Here is an 18,018-nt window from a genome sequence, read left to right as displayed (position 1 = left end):
TGCACCAAACTTTCATTAACGATCAAAGGACACCCACTCTTTTGTTCATCATGCACATTTGTGCGGCCATCTTTAAATGCTCTCACCCACTTTCTTACCATTCGATCACTCACAATGTTTCCCCCGTTAACTGCACAGATCTTACGATGAATATCTATCGCTTTTAGGCCTTTAGCTCTAATAAATCTTATAACAGCTTGTACTTCACAGTCGGCGGGACTCGCAATTATCGGAGGCATCTTAAACACTCGGTACACAACATAAACAAGGAAGAATCAGACAGTAATGGCGTCAGTGCGTAGACAACAGATGTAGGTACCCAGTCGCGCATGCGCAGAACACCGACCACAGCGCTACGGCCGCGGTGTGGCAAAGTGGTACTTACTTAAAAAACACGCCTCATACATGAAAACAGTCATCAAGATTGAATAAGGTAACCTTTATTACCGACAGCATCAGAATGATGGATCCATACATGAAGTTGGAGGAGTTCTACCACAAGAACCCACTATTAACACACCACAGTAACCAGAAGAATAACACCTTTTTCTGCCAGTTTGTGTACTGGATGGTATGAAGTGCACTCAGATAGTAAATACATATGAAGCAAAGCCAACAAATATCTCCAAACAAATTTGTAATATTTGGTAAGTTTGATCTTAATTGAGTCACTTGATTTAGCAATAATTTTACTATAATATTCTGCAGATTTAAATTTCATTAATTGTCTGTGCTACAATGGAATCAGTTTTAAGTTCACTTGTTTTTTCACCCATCAAAAACTGATATCATGAACACTGCATTACACTTGGTGGTACACTATTGTTGACACAGAATGAGACACGACATTGTATACTTTCACATTGTGTTCCATTTCTAAGACAGGAAGCTATTTCCACAATTGTCTGTTTAGACTACAGCAATTTCCCTACATAAATTGATTAGTATTAATTATCACTATTTAAAGTTTAAGCAATTTCTGAATGCTGCTGCCAAAACCAAGAATAAGGTAACGTATGCCAATTAAATGAATATAAAAAAAGTAATTAAAGGTCTTGGGTATGTCGTGTAATGATACTGGTATTTATGCGTTCAATGACTTAGTGTCCACAGAGTTGAGATACATATTGCATAGAATTATATCCCCTGCATTTATTCTTAGTTGAAACACAGTGTTCGTGTCATAGCAAGAACATTTAATTACATTGCAATTATTTAATTAAGTAAGAGCAGTGCTTTTTTTCTAAAAAAAAGTTTGAGGGTACTCCGACATTGGATATAATGCAGCAAAAATTACTTATAACTGAAGCATGGGATACCACCCGTCTGCTTTTAACCATAACGTCATCAGCATGTCGAACTAAAAAAAAAAAAGGTATCGGACCCTTCAGTTGACTTACAGCTCAAATGAAGCAGGCAACACCGAGAAACACCCAAACATACAAGAGAATATGGTACCGAACACTTCAGTTTACATCACCTCGAATGAAGCATGCGATTCCCATCAACCCCTGAACAATAAAAGAAAATGGTATCGTACACTTCAATTGACCTATAATACATCTCAAATGAAACAGGTGAGTCCAATCAACCCTCAACAGTCAATGACATCGCTTTTTCCACCAAAAACTGCACTGGTATCGTTCATATTGCAATTACCAACACTAAAAGATGAAATACAAAATTTACGTCAGTGAAATAAATCTCTGGCACTCTTCCAAGTTCTCAACATCGTAAAAAAATTACTTTGTCAATGAAAAAGTTTAGGGGTGTGCATCCCCCAGTGTTCCCCCAGAAAAACAGCACTGAGTAATAGTATGACAACACCGTGGCAGTGGTAGACATACCGTAACTAACTTGAAAGGCAGCTTCCATGCAATAAATTATCAACACGAAAACATTTTTAAGATTATATGTCACTCACTTTTTCCATCTTGCACAGACTGAAAAGGAAAACACTGAAGGTGGAATTCAATTTGCTCAGCAGAAAAGGAAGGGGTAGTGGGGATATTTCTCTGCATTACTTTAATGTTATATTTATTAATATTAAATTAACACAGTCTGTATTACAAAATAAAAATTGCTGAACAGATAGAGGAACTAATCACATACATCCTTGCTGCTTATGTGTGTTTTGCCTCATTGTGGGCCGTAACAAACTACATACTGGAGTTATTGTAACAAAACGGTTACCAAATGAATTACTTACAGCTTACAACTGTATTATTATTGTTTGCATCCAGGGAGTTGCATGTAAATGCTTGTAAAATGTTTTACCTGTCTCCCATAGTTCTGTTCTTCAGCTGATTGTGGAAGAAATATTGATGACATTTGCTTTTTCAAGTACACGAAAATAAACTAAATAAGAGTCTTATTACAGTTAACTGCAGTCCTATAAGTTTTGCTTTCTCATTCCACAATTGTGTATAAGAATAAATATTTACCAGCCTTTTTTTTTTTTTTTACATATAATTTCTTTACATATTAAAACTATTCTCATCACTTGACAAACCAGCAGTACTATAAATAAACAAAAAAATATAACTGTTCCAATGGTACAATTTGTAGTGATGTTTGGAGAGTATTTCAATAATATTATTATTCAACTGAATATCTATCTACCATTAACAAGCTGTCATGAAAGTGAAAAAAAGCAGTGTACAACTTGAATCCGCAAAGGACTGAGTACATAAAACTTATGACACTTGAAGAATTAATACTGTAATAAAGTTGCATTATGAATTTATAAGAACTCTCGACATGTAAGTTTTGTTATATCTTGATTGTCATAATTCTATGTTCACTGATATCACAATTAGCTTCAGTCCACAGAATAAGGTAAATAAAAAAAAAGTAGTTATTTAAAAATTATCATTTCCCTATGGGAGATGAACTGCACAAAAATAATTTTTTTTTTACATGCGTCTCATTAATTTAACAACTAATTCCATGCAATTTTGTAAGGTTTTATGTAAGAATAATTCACAGCCATTGCATAAAATAATACTACAATGTAGATGTGTTTCTGAACAAATATGAGATTACAAACCTTTAAATCAGACACAAGCTGTGCCGGCACGCATGCAAGAGCATGCGGGAGCGCGCGTGATCTCTCTCTCTCTCTCACACACACACACACACACACACACACACACACAAAATCAATTTATAAGTTAATTTGTAACAAAGAACATGAAGGCAGTATTTACTGTATATGATATAGCAATGTTGACAACAAAGCATGCTCCTCACATGTGACCAGTCCACACATTCACAGGCCAATGGGTGTACAAATTATGAAACAGTATTTTGAAAAATAAGTTTCAGAGAAAATGTGTGCACGGACTGCAAGTGTTCCCATGAGTCACACAGATGCACAGTAGAAAATAAAATATTTTAAAACAAGTAATTACAAAGTAAAGCAGTCAAAATCTAAAAAATAAATGAGCAAGCCACTTCTGGCTGCAATTCCAGTCATGAAGTTGACAGAGGAAAGTGTACCAATGGAGTAAGGCAAAAGGAGTATGTGAAACAACAGACCCCTTTTTGGTGTAAAAGAATCATTTAGTGCAACAAATTTCATTTGGTTGATTATAGTTTCATTTTCTGATAGCTGATGCATTGAATATTCTACTCCAGTAGGTGTTGATTGATTTAAAAATATCTGACATGATACTGAGCAATGTAACCAAACTTGCTCCAAAGCAACCAGTCAGGAAAATTTTTCTTATCTCTGTTCATCCAGCCATACTTCATCTAAAACAATGCTTGCTGCTTGGATATGTCCTTGAAGAAAGAGATACCATATGTTCTTAACTTCTCTGCATAATGATCCTGAGGCAGCAGTTTAATACATCTGATACCAAGAAGTGTGGTGATTTCGACTCTAGAATTTTCTTGGAAAACACCAAAAAATTATTTATTGTAGAACTCTGTTATATGCTGTCCAATTAAACTGAATGAACACATAACTTTAGGATTAAAAAGTAAGCAGTGTGTTTAGTTGTTAATTTAGACACGTGTGATTTAAGGTATACCTCTGTCCATTTCCCTACTAATTCGTAGATACAAAAGAGAAAAAAAAAATATCTGTTTAAGTCCGAAACTCACTTATACACAGGCAATATTCCTCCATTTTGTTACAAAAACTTCTAAGTAATACCACTAATTTTTTGATGTAACACTGAAATATAATTGTCTGGAAACTTTTTTTTTCCCAAAGAAATGAAACAAATAGGATTTTTAAGGAATGAAATACATTAGTCACCACCACAGAAACACAGCCCTTCCTCAGTACTCAAGGGTTTACTCCTTTCTGGATGCCAGGGATTACAATATGTGAACATACAAACTAAACCACTTTCGTTACACCTAATCTTCACAACCTCAAAAGTGCACAACATTGCAAATTTCAGCACTAGGGCTGTATGGTACTTAAAACTCTCTCTCATCTACTTCAGGAGAGTAAATAAAGTTAAATACTGTTAAATAATTCATTCATTTCACAAATTTGTACGATAAAACTCAGCAAGGATCAGGCTAGAGAAAGAATCCCTCAATCTCCTTTCAATAAGATAAATGGAACCACACACAACTAAGCAGAATGTCTTTATTAAATAAAGGATGCTCCTATAAAATTCTGCTTTATTGGGTAAATATATAGTTTTACAAAGGCAATTATATCTGCTTCATATGTGTAAGCCTCTTGAGTTTTCAGCATATTACACTGCCGATGCAGGATTTAAGAACAGAAAACGTACACTTAAGTGTAATGAGGAGATGGTAAATTGCCTGCCATTACATCAGTTATGTGGATATATTTCATAGCTCCTCAGGTAGGTATGGCAATGAACTTAATATGTCGATTGATAGAAGTGATACTTCTCATTACTAAAACAAGAGAAAATAAGCTAAATACCTTGGGCTCTAAGTCATGCCAAAATCTACAATACTGCAAAAATTGTTTGGTTTCTTGTAAAAATCTTCTGCTCCTTTAATATCAGTGTATCCACTTTTTGAAAAAATTGCATCACAAATATAACCAACACAAAAACAAATTTAAACTGACTTTTTTAGAAAAGTTTGTATCACCAACTCCTCTTCCTTAACATAATATAACCGAAAGATTAAATTTGCATCTGAAATCCTGAAGTACAAGCCAAAGCTAGTGAACGTACAAAAAAGCAAAATAAGAGTGTACAAAATCATACAATATCCAAGTTGAAGACGAAATCTCATTATGCCATAGAAAAATGAACATTTCCACTCTAATTATGTTACTTGACAAATACAGTTTAATTAAGAAGAACTAGCAGATAGACTGGAAGTGTTTGTTGTTCCCTCCTGTTGATGGGTCTTTTACAGTAATAAAACTCCTTATGACAAAATGTTAATGTAACACATGTCTAGGAAGCTTTAAAATCATTATTAGCAAGAAATGAAAGTTCTGCAGTCATATACAAACATGATAAATTATCATGAACACATAAACATTTTCTCATATCTCTCAGTTTCATTTCAATAAAGAAAATTATTACTGTCACTACTTAAGTGAGAAAACTATATACTTAAACACAGGTATGTTGACTCAGATGTTGGAAAACAAACGAAAAAAAGACCCTTACAAGATTTTGAATAGAGATATGGGTATTCAATACCAATGCACATGAAAGACAGACTGAGTCAAAAGGAAAATGGATTAGGTACACAGTTGCAAATGCAACATCAGTATCTGAAGTATGTTATCCCCTACACAAAACAAGCGGGAACAAAGGAACAAAATAAACCACTTACAAAAGATGAAAAAAATATTTTCTACAGCATGTTTCATTGTGCTAAAGGTAGGGTAGTGTGTATGTTCTTGAACTTTTACCCTTCATAATAAAGCTACTGTCACTGTTCCTCATTTCTCATCAGGGAGGATGCTTAAGCTGTAGAACCTTGAACAAATATCAAATTTAGGCTTTTGAAGGTTTTTGTTAGCTACAGTGCTTCAGTCAGAGCACAAGTGGAATCTATTTTCAATTCCTATTTATATAAAAACAAGAACACTGTCTGAAGTCATTCATGTGAGGCGTATGCAATGGTAAATAGTGAAACTATTATCACTACTTTAGTGTGTGTTATTTTTCTAATAAATTCAAAGCTGAATAAATCCACATTAAAGTGGTCTCACAACTGTAAAGCACATAAGTCATACACATTAAAAAAATCACATTTTGTTAGCTAAAGATTCACTTCTTTTTTCTTCCTTTGCGACGGCTGCGACCTTGGTCAGAACGGTTGCCACCTACTTCGCCATTGCTTGAATGACTGTAAAGATTGTTCAGAAAATTCTCCAAGTCAGCTTCACTGAAAAATGTTAAGATGAACACAACTGAAAAGTTTATTCACTTTTTAATTTTTGTGTACATTAACAAATTGAAAATACAGTTACACATAGACAAATTTTTTCCCCATGCATTAAGATAAAGCTATCATCAACCCAAAGATTGGTCTGAACACCACAATGCTTTACTAGTCATGACCCTATTGCAGGTGGTGTGTTTATGACCTATGAACCAACACAGCCAGCCAGTTATAGGCAGGCCCACAGTTTAATGTGGACTCCAAACCACAGCGCAACTTGGCATTTTTTACTTTAATCAGTCACTGACAGATGTGAAATAAATGATAAATGACAAACAAAAAGCCTTGAACCTTCATATTTGCAGTCTGGCATGTATCAACTGAGTCACATGCCCAGGCACTACAAGTAAGATTCTCAACACTGAGATAAAATGACAAGCTATTTTTTGTCAACAGACCAGTGATACAAAAGCACAGTTCCATTCTTTAACACTAGCAGAACTTTACAGTTGTCTATTATGTACTCCAGAGTCTGGTGTCTATCCACACGTGTAAAAATTATTTCTTTAAACCAAATATAGAAAAAATGGAGTTGGCACAACAGTTCACCAACTGTTGAAAAGACAGATATCTACAAAATCTATAAACTTTAGCAATACATAGATACATTATGAGAACAAGGTGAAATTTCTCAATTTGCTTATGAGTAAGGGTGTTCTTTTAGTTTAAAAACTCACTGATTATTTTATGTAATCCTTTTATGTCAAGGCACTTTTTCTACAGTTTATCCCTGAAGTGCAATTCTGAAAGAGCACAAAAATGCCTTCACTGAAATCAAAACTTTTTGTAGCCATAAATTTCTTCACGTGACAGTATCTGGAAGTAAGAGGACACAAATCTGCAGCATAGAGTGGATGTTCCAACAATTTGCACTTCTAATTTCTCAGTATTTTCCCCCAATGTCAAGGGCTTTTGTAGGAGATGCAAATGGAAGGGACTATTAATTTGTGGTGATTTTAATGTAAATTTTTTGAAGAAATCTGACAGAAAAAGTGATCTAAAGGTGCTTTTAGCCACTTATAATTTAATATCACACACAAATTTCCCCACAAGAGTTCCTCAAGACAATTCACACAATAAGCAGAAGTTAAACCTATTCATGTCTACCCTACAGTAAATGGATTTCAGATCCTGATGCACTATAACATCATGTAACTTAGATCCATATATAGTTTAGAAACACTCTAAGAAAATAATGAGGCTGAGTAATGACACAACTACAGCATACTTTAATAAAGTTTAAAAAATGCTCACTGAGGTGGAGTTTAATCAACACATTTATATTTCTCAATAGATTTGTATCCATTGTTAAAATAGTTTTCCTAAAAATATAATTAAATGTCATAGTGGGAAGCCTTTAAAGAAACCTTGGATCACGTATCAGCTTCTCATAAGGAAAAAAAGGACTTGTACAAAAGAACAAGTAAAAAGCCAGAAATACTCATATTATAAATAATGTAGTACTTTGACATATCAAGAAATGTAAAAAAGCCACAATTATATCCAACTTGTCAGAAACTGACAGATCAGACAGTAAAATCAATCAAAATGGAATGATTTTAAGAGAGATACAGAAAGAAGTCATAGAAGATGATTTTATTGTTACTAAAGAAAACAGAAGCATTGTAAAAGACAGTTCATGTGTAGCAGATATTTTTTATGATTTAGTTTTTAACAGTATACTGAAGGAGCAATGCAGAGGACATTTAGTGAAATAAAAATTAATCTCACACATATATCCAAAATACTTAAGTTCATATAGGGTGGATAATGTGTCTAATAAGGTACTAAATAGTTGTGGCCCCGTGATATACAACGTTCTTTGTCACTTATGTGTTTTCCAAGATAAATTACTATATGGCATTGTTAGGCTTCCCTACAACAAGGATGACATCCAATATGTCAATCAGTACCGCCCAGTGTCACTCCTTAGATTATTTTCCAAATTTTTTAAAAAGATAACATACTCCAGAGTTGTCGCCCACCTACGTATTAATATGATTCTTAGACAGTCACATTTCAAATTTCAAAGTGGCCACTCTAGTGAGTTGGCTGTTTATACATTTACTGAGCACATAATAAAATCTTTAAATCACAAAATATAACTAGCTGGGATCTTCTATGACTTACTGAAGGCATCTGATTGTATCAGTCATAATATCTTATAAAAGAAATTAAGTTTTTTAATGAAATATGTAGTTCCACATATGCCTGGTTTTGTTCTTATGGAAAAAAAGAAAACAGACTGTGAGAAGTTAACCTATGCTTTTCAAGTAATACAAAAGAGGATGCTATATCACCTGCTTGGGGAGAAATTACAATGACAATCCTCCGCATTTGCTCATTGGGCCACTACTGCTGCTTTAGGTTAATAATCTGCCATCTTTATTTGAATCAGGAGCCACAATTATTCCAGTTTGCAGATGACACAACCATCGTTCTGAATCCAAGAAAAGGCATATCAACAGAGAAAATAGAAAAATAAGTTCTTATAAAAGTTACTGAATGGTTTTTGCATAAATGGGCAAACTCCTATTAAATTAGTATAAAGTAAAAGCTTAAGTTCCACATTCTGGCCCTAGACAAGCCAAATGGATCCGACAGACTGCTGTGTCATCCTCTGCCAATGGTGTCATCAGAAGCAGTATAGAGGGGACTGTGGTCAGCACACTGCTCCATTTCTTATTCTGGGAACCACTACTAATTGATCGAGCAGGTCCTCAGTTGACCTCACAGTCCTCTCACCAAGGAAAAACTTGCGGCAGTACCCCCAATGGATGTCAGCCATGCTGGCCACTTAGGTACAGAGGCAGACATTATGCTAGACACCAACAATAGGTAATAAACAGGGTAGAAAATAGTTAGTCCTTCGACTGCATATTGATGAAAACTTAAAGAGGAAAAACCATATACTAAACCTGCTAAAATATTTGTTCTGCTACTTTTGTCACAAGTACGAGGTGTGTTTTTTAAGTAAGGTCTGTTTCGTTGTAGACACTAGTAGTTTGCATGCACACTGCAACGAGCGTGTGTGTCCTGTACTGGCATGCCTCGGGAACAACTGTGCTCAGTTTCAGCTCTGTAGCTAACCTGTACGGTTCTGTTCTGTGCTTTCAAAATGTCTAAGACTATCAACTCGCCCACCGTGTGTGAGGTTCGCTCAGCGATATGGTTTTTGTCAGCAAGGAAACTGCCTGCATCGGAAATTCATCGACAGATTTGCAAAGTATATTGTGATACTGTTATGAGTGAAAGCAAAGTGCATAAGTGGGTACGAGAATTCAAAGATGGCTGTGACAACAGCCATGATAAGGACCGCTCCAGTTGCCCTTCTTTGATTACAGACGATTTGGTGGCTTCAGTTGAAGCGAGGATTCGTGAGAACAGGCGCTTCACAATAACAGGTCTCTCAAACAAGTTTCCTGACGTGTCAAGATCACTGCTTTACAACATTGTTTCTGAACACCTAAAGTTTAGGAAACTGTGCTCCTGTTGGATCCTGAAACTCCTAACAGAGGACCACAAAAACCAAAGATTTGAGCGTGCAATGAAGTTCTTGACTTGTTATCACGAAGAAGGTGATGGCTTCTTGAGTCAGATCGTAACTGGAGACGAAACAGGGGTTTCGCATATCACGCCCCAATCGAAGCAACAGAGCACGGAATGGAGACACACACACTCTTGTAAAGGTGAAGGCCAAACAGACTCTGTCCCAGTGCAAGATCATGGCATCGGTGTTTTGGGATAGGCATGATGTCTTGTTGGTCGACTTCATGCAACGAGGAACCACTATCAATGCAGAAGCATACTGCCAAACCCTGAGAAAGCTACTCAGGGCGATTCAAAACAAAAGACACGGCATGCCGACAAAGGGAATAGTCCTTATCCATGACAATGCAAGACTTCACACTGCAGGTCAGACCCACGATTTATTGGACAGTTTTGGCTGGGAAGTTTTAGACCACCCACACTACAGTCCTGATCTTGCGCGGAGCAATTGCCATCTGTTCCTCCATCTCAAACAACACCTCAGTGGCAACCATTACAATGACGACGACATGAAAACGGCAGTGAACTCTTGGTAATTGGAGCAGGCGTCAAGTTTTTATGAAGAGGGCATTTTAAAATTAGTTGAGAGGTATGATATGTGTTTGAACAAACTTGGCAACTATGTCAAAAATAGTGTGAAATATGTACTTTCTGAAAATAAATTTACTTTTTTGAATAACCTTTCATTGTGACTTATGTTCAAATGGACCTTACTTAAAAAACATGCCTCATATAATTGCCAACTTTGGGGATTCAGAAGTCAGGAAGTTAATACACTTTGCACATTCTCTTTCACTGAAGCCTCATAGGACAGTATTCTGGAGAAACCACTAACTTAGCTAAAAAGTATTCATTGTACAACAGAAATTAATTAGACAGTGGCAAATCCAGGATGGAATGTAACAATATTTAGAAAAGGATAGTTGCTACTCACCATATAGTGGACATTCTGAGTCACAGGTAGATACAACAGAAAGACTGATGGAAATGAGCTTTTGGTCAACAACGCCTTCTTTGAAATTAGACCACACACACGTGCGCGCACACACGCACACACACACACACACACACACACACACACAAACAAGACCACGGTCTCCGTCAGCTGAAGCCAGATTGTGACCAGCAGCGCATGATGAGAGGCAACCGGGTTGGGGGGGGGGGGATACGGAGTAGCATGGGGGGGGGGGGGGATACCAGGAATGGGAACAGTGAGGCCTAGATGGGTAAGGACAATGATTAATGAAGGTTGAGGCCAGGAGGGTTATGGAAACGTATGATACATTGCGGGGAGAGTTCCCACATGCGCAAATCACAAAAGGTGGTGTTGTTGAGAAGGATCCAAAAGGCACAGGCTGTGAAGCACTCACTGAAATAAAGAACATCATGTTTGGTGATGAGTTCAGCAACAGGTTAATCCAACTGTTTCTTGGCCACAGTTTGTGGGTGGCCTTTCATGGGGACAGACAGCTTGGCTGTCATGCCCATGTAGAATGTAGCACTGTGTTTACAGCTTAGCTTGCAGATCTCATGACTGGTTTCACACATAGCCTTACCTTAGATGGGATAGGTGATGGTTGGTTAGTTGGTTGATTTGGGGGAGGGGACCAAACAGTGAGGTCAACAGTCCAATCAGAATAGGTAAGGATGGGGAAGGAAGTCGGCTGTGCCCTTTCAAAGGAACCATCTCAGCATTTGTCTGGAGTGATTTAGGGAAATCATGGAAAACCTAAATCAGGATGGCCAGATGCGGGTTTGAACCGTCGTCCTCTTGAATGTTAGTCCTGTGTGCTAACTGCTGTGCCACCTCGCTTGGTTCATCGGGTGTTGGGAAAGGTAGTGTTCAATACCCATAAGACCATGGGCATTAGGGATGTTTGTGTAACAGGAGGCGTCATCAGCAATGACGAGCAGGTCACCATGTGGTAAAGGAAGAGGAACTGTGGAGAGTCGGTGGAGGAAATGGTTGGTATGTTTTATATAGGAGGATGGGTTGCAGGTAATTGGCTGAAGGTGCTGGTCTACAACAGCAGACATTCTCTCATTGGGGGGCAGTAACTGCCAGAAAGGGGCAGCTGGGTGGTTGAGTTTATGGACTTTAAGAAGCATATAGAAGTGTGGGGAGTAGCAGGGGTGAGGAGAGAGATGGACACCGGGGAGAGGTTCCGGGATGGGCCTAAGGATTTGAGGGGACACTGGAGATCCTGCTGGATTTTTGGAATAGGGTCATTGTGGCAGGATTTGTAGGTGGATGAGTCTGACGGCTGCTGGAGTCATTCTACCAGTTAATTCTGGTGGTTCAAAACAGCAGTGGTGGAGCCTTTGTCAGCAGATAGGATTAAAAGGTCAGAATCAGTTTTTAGGTGGTGGATTGTGGTTCCTTCTGTGAAAGTAAGGTTAGTTTGCATGTTTAGGGATTTAGGGAATGATGAACAGGCAAGGTCTGAAGTTAAGAAATTCTGGAACATTAACAGGGATGGTTTGGTGACAGTAGGGGTGGACCATGGTGTTGGATGGAGGGCTGAACTGAGTCAGGCAAGGTTCAACACTGATATATATATATATATATATATATATATATATATATATATGTGTGTGTGTGTGTGTGTGTGTGTGTGTGTGTGTGTGTGTGTGTGTGTGTGTAATTTTTTAGAAGGCTTTGGTGGCTTAAAGCTTAGTTTCCTACAGTCTTTTTGTTGTGCCTATCTGTGACTCTGCAACTATGGTACGTAGCAACTAATATTGTTACTTTCTATATTGGATTTTCCATTGTTTGTTTTTGTCTGGCAGCTTTTCTTCCATCCTAACCCAATGCTGTTTTCCTTTGTTGCTACTTTCTAATGCGTTACTATACTCAGTGTCCATCCTGCTTTCTCTTCTTTCCTGTGTTTCTCTTGTCACCTTACAAATTGAACTGCACTCTTTAATTATGAGGCAAACTTATAAACTATATCAGCAGTGCACAACAGACGGCTGTAAGACAATGCTAATTGTTGGTACAGCATCTCAAGTCCCACATTATTCCCACAGATAGCATTAATCCTATATCTGCAAACTGATCACACTTCCTGTGTCACTCTCACATATTTCTGCATGTAATTTCCTGTACCCTTCCTGAGCTACATGAATTTGTATCTCATCCTACCAACCCCGCCCCATGCCCCCACTCCTTCTCTTCTCTATTCCAGTTCTCACCTACTAACTTCACCCAATGTAGTCACATTTGCCATCCCTCTTCTTCACTTATTCACCCACAGACCTGCAGCCCACATTAAAATCTTTGTATTTATTTTTGTCTCACTGTACCTTTGCGCCAATTTTATTTGATTTTTGCCTTACACTATCGGCCTAATCCCTTGATTTAATCTAGTGTTTGGATGTATTTTTATAGGTTTTTTTTATGAATTTTTCCGCACATAATTTTACGTTATTTATGTCTTCTTATACCTTTTTATCCACCACCATGGATCCCTGCTCCTTCCATCTGCGACAATACACGAAAGTTGTGTTATTCCTGATCAGAACCCAACCCCACATACGGTTCATGGAATCTCTTACCATCTCCGGCTGCCACCCTTCCTTCCAAGATGACTTCATCTGTTCAGATTCCGCTGATTCTTAATCCTCACCAACATAGTCCCGCAAAACCACATCAGTCAGTCCCAAACCTCCATGCAATACCTTCTCTCCACCCACAAAATTCTTCTGCTGTGCAATTTCAAGTTCCTGGAATCCAAACAGACAAACTCTTGTCCCCCAGGAACTAGAGCAACATGCACAGCACCACCTCAAAAACCCCTCCACCCTGTTCACTTCCTACTCTCACCTTGGACTACCTATATTCACCACCTTTACAATGACCGCTAAACCTCTCTCACTTTACATCATAGCTGACAAATACAGTCTCACAGACCTACTACATTTACCCCACCCTCAAAAACTCCCTCCCACCACCACACAGAAACCAGAACCTAAACAGACCTGAAACACAGTCATGAACCTTTCTTCCAAGTGCCGTAGCCCCACAGAAGTATCAGTCCTTTCCAAAGGGTTTACCTTTTGCCTCACTTCCGAATTGTATCATGCAGGGATTCTTAAAGACCTTCTCTCCTTCTCCCGGTCCCTACAGTGCAAAACATTTGCCACGAACCCTACCAATCAGACTCAACCAGAAACCAATATTAAACCCTATCTGACTCATTTCACTCCTCCATACTAGTGTGATCACTCCCACTGCCCCCTAATCAACTCCTGTTAACTTACCACAATTTTCTTAACCTTCTTCCTTGCCTCACCATCATTCTCCAAATCTCTCAACATACAAACTAACCTTACATCTGCAAAAACTGATCCTGACCTTATAATCCTACCTGCTAACAAAGACATCACCGCTGTTGCTGTTTTGAAGTACAAGGATTACCTGACAGAAGGATTCTGCCAACTTTCAGATTCGTCCACCTATGAACCGTTCCACAGAGAACCCATTACAGAAATCCAGAAGGATCTCCAGTCTCTCATCAAATCCTTAGGCCCGTCTCAGAACTTCTCTGAGTAATCCATTTCTCTCGTCAACCCTGCCACTACCCACACTCATACCTCCTACATGCTTCCTAAAGTCCATAAACTCAACCACCCAGGATGCCCCATTGTGGCAGTTACTGGGCTTCAACCGAGTGGATCTCCGCTCTTGTAAACCAACACCTTCAGCCTATTACCCACAACCTATCCTCCTATATAAAAGATACCAACCATTTCCTCCACAGACTCGCCACAATTCCTGTTACTTTATCACATGGTGCTCTGCTTGTGACTCTTGATGAAATCTCCCATTGCACTAACATCCCTAATGCTCATGGTCTTACTGCTATTGAACATTACCTTTCCCTATGCCTAACGATTTCAAAACCAACCACCTCCTTCCCAGTCAGCATGACAAACTATAATCCTCCCCCACAATTACTTCTCCTTTGAAGGAATTACCTACAAACAAAGCTGGGATACGGCTATGACCACCATCCTGTACCAACCTAGTCATGGGCCATCCAGAGGAATCCTTCCTGAACATCCCTCACCTGGTTCTGATTCACTGATGAGATCTCTGTGATCTGGATCGAGGGTGAGGACACCCTATCCAAATTCCTCCAGAACCTCAACACCTTCTCTCTCATTCACTTCACCTGGTCCCACTCAACCCAGCATGCCACTTTCCTCGATGTTGACCTCCACCTCAAGTACCTCTGTCCATATCAAACCTACCAACCACCAGCAATACCTCCACTTTGACAGCTACCACCCATTCCATACCAAGAAGTCCCTTTCATACAGCCTAGCCACCTGCTGTCGTCACATCTGCAGTGAAGAGCAGTCCCTCTCACTGAGGCCTTCACAGATTAATAGATCTACCATGCCTTATCGTTCCAATCACCCACTACCTCCCAAAGTCCCACTGCCTGGCCACAGAGGAGCATTTCCCTCACGAGTCAGTACCACCCAGGACTGGAGCAACTGAATTACATTCTCCACCTGGGTTTCAGCTACCTTTCATCTTGCCCTCAAATGAGAAATGTCCTACCCAAGATACTTCCCACTCATTCCCCAGTGGTATTCGGCCACCCACCACATCTACACAATATCCTTGTCCATCCTTAAACAATCCATGCTCAAAACTCCTTGCCTCATGGTTCATATCCCTATAATAGATCCAGATGCAAGACCTGTTCTGAACATTCTCCCACCATTACCTACACCAGTCTGATCACAAACATCACCTACCCCATCAAAGGCAAGGCTACCTGTGAAACCAGTCATGTGGTCTACAAGCTAAGCTACAACCAATGTGCTGCTTCCTATGTGGGCATGACAAACAACAGGTTATCTGTCTGCATCAATGGCCACTAACAAAGTGTGGCCAAGAAACAGCTGGATCACACCGTTGCTGAGCAAGCCACTGAGCATGACATTCTTCATTTCAATGAGTGCTTTACAGCCTATGTCATCAGTTTCCTCCCCACCAACACCAGTTTTTCTTAATTGAGCAGGTGGGAACTCTCCTTGCAATATGCTGTAAATTCCCATAACAGTCATGGCATGCACACCTGCTTGTTTGTGTGTGTATGCTGCCAAATTTCAAAGAAGCCCTTGTTGGCCGAAAGCTCACTTTCTGACAGTATTTTTGCTGTGCCTATCTGCGACTCAGCATCTCTGATATGTGGCGAGTAGCAACTATCCTTTTGACAGGAAAGGAATTACATTTGTGTGTGTGATTCACACACACGTCTTGCAGGTAGCTCTATAAGCACGTAGAACATTAACCCAAGCCGTACAGAACATTAACTCACTTATTAAATTTGTTTTCAATAATCCATCTGAGTTTCAGAGTAACAGATATATTCACAAGTACAACAATAGAAGGAGAAGTGATCTGCATTACCCTTTAATGAATCTCAATTTGGAATTGCTTTATATCCAATAGTACCAGAAGACATTTGGGATCTTGTGACTGTGAATTTATTTGGTCCACTGCCTCACAGCTGCAGAGGAAAGGCATACATTTTTGTGATGGTTGAATGTTAGTTGGCATTGGTGAAACTATTATCATTATTTTAGAATGCAGGGAAAACCAACAAGTTGTATTTCAGTTTTAGATCTCAGCTCACTGCACAGATATTCACACCATTTTAGCTTGGCAAAAGGTACACCATATATTGATTTCTACATACAATCTGCAAGAAAATCCAGAGGAATTATGTGTGAACTAGGTTGACTTTGCAGAACCTATTCTGAAAAAAGGAAAGTGCATGAAGTTAATTGAGGAATTTGAGAGGTTGCTGAATGAACTGACCCATTCAGTTATGAAACTGGCCCCCGTAGTGGTAGTAGGACATAAACCTGAAGGAAACCAGTCCCAAAATGGGTAAACTGGCCTCCGTATTGACCTGACACACAAACACAAACAAAAAATACAAAAGAATGTTTGGTCAAGGAAGGAGCAAAATGGAAGAAATGAAGGGAACACGGGAACAGCCATAGGAATAGCATAAAAAGTCAGGAAGTAGTAGAACAATTATGTCCACTATATGAAGGACCCTTTGTAGTTATCAACACGCTACACTCCAAGGCAATGGTGCTAGCCAATCCCACTGCTGGAAAGATCAAAGGAATTTTTAGCACACAACATGCACAATTATTTGTAGGTCAGAAAACAAAAGTAGAAGGACTATAAAAACAATACCAAAGTGTCGGGCACTGAAGCATCTTTGTGATCTTCAAACCACAGTTGCACACTTGGGAATAAACTTTTGGTGATGTAATAATTTGAAAGGATATTTTTCAAGCAAGTCTCACAAATACCCACATTAATTTGATTTATTGAGAGGTACAATATTTTCCTTGATTTTGTAAGTAATAATTCTGACGGATATAGTGGACTGGTGGGAAATCGTACTGTAGTAGCATATAAATGAACAAGCATAATGAATTTCACTTTTATGTGAAGAGTGATATCACCACCTTCTTGAGAATTGAAGTCATGCCTAGCTAGGATCCTAGTTTCTTTACCTTATATTTTGTTGTGATTTGTCTGTCTTAGATATTCCTTTTGAAGTTTGTAGGGCATCAAGTTTGATCAACCTGTGCCTAACGTCATCCCAAAGTGCAGCAGACACCTGTGCCGTATACTGCTCCAAGGAATAACAATGACTCAAATGTCCTGCAGACAAGTATGTCAATGACATTAAGGCTTCTCTGTAAGTAGTGGACTGGTGGGAAAAATCACGTGCTGTAGTAGCATATAAATGAACAAGCATGATGAATGTGTGTTAATGAGAAGTTAAATACTTATATGTAAAACACAATGAGAGTGGAGTAGATGTACGAAGAGTGAAGATTAAATAGAGTTTTGTTCACAAGTGATTTGAGTTACTCCTTCAGTAGGCTTGCTAATAATTAGCGCAACAAATACCTGAGGAGAATCTGTCATGAGTCTATCAACTTTTACTGCATCAGAAGAGTTTGACAGAAATGGATTATTGCACTAATAATATACGAGGGTGTTAGAGAAAG

General features: G+C 38.6%; 1 protein-coding gene across 2 annotated transcripts in view; it reads right to left on the bottom strand.

Annotated features, from left to right (window-relative positions):
- Positions 1-2,020: 2,020 nt before the first annotated feature.
- Positions 2,021-18,018, bottom strand: part of LOC124606835 — a 206,326-nt gene continuing 190,328 nt past the window's right edge. For both annotated transcript variants that reach the window (XM_047138914.1, XM_047138921.1), the window contains exon 10: positions 2,021-6,351. In XM_047138914.1, the coding sequence (XP_046994870.1) occupies positions 6,234-6,351 (118 nt within the window). In that variant the 3' untranslated portion in view covers positions 2,021-6,233. The remainder of the gene's footprint in view (positions 6,352-18,018) is intronic.

Source organism: Schistocerca americana, chromosome 1 (assembly GCF_021461395.2).
Source record: "Schistocerca americana isolate TAMUIC-IGC-003095 chromosome 1, iqSchAmer2.1, whole genome shotgun sequence".
NCBI classification, from domain to species: domain Eukaryota; kingdom Metazoa; phylum Arthropoda; class Insecta; order Orthoptera; family Acrididae; genus Schistocerca; species Schistocerca americana.
This window is presented reverse-complemented; position numbering and strand designations above follow the sequence as displayed.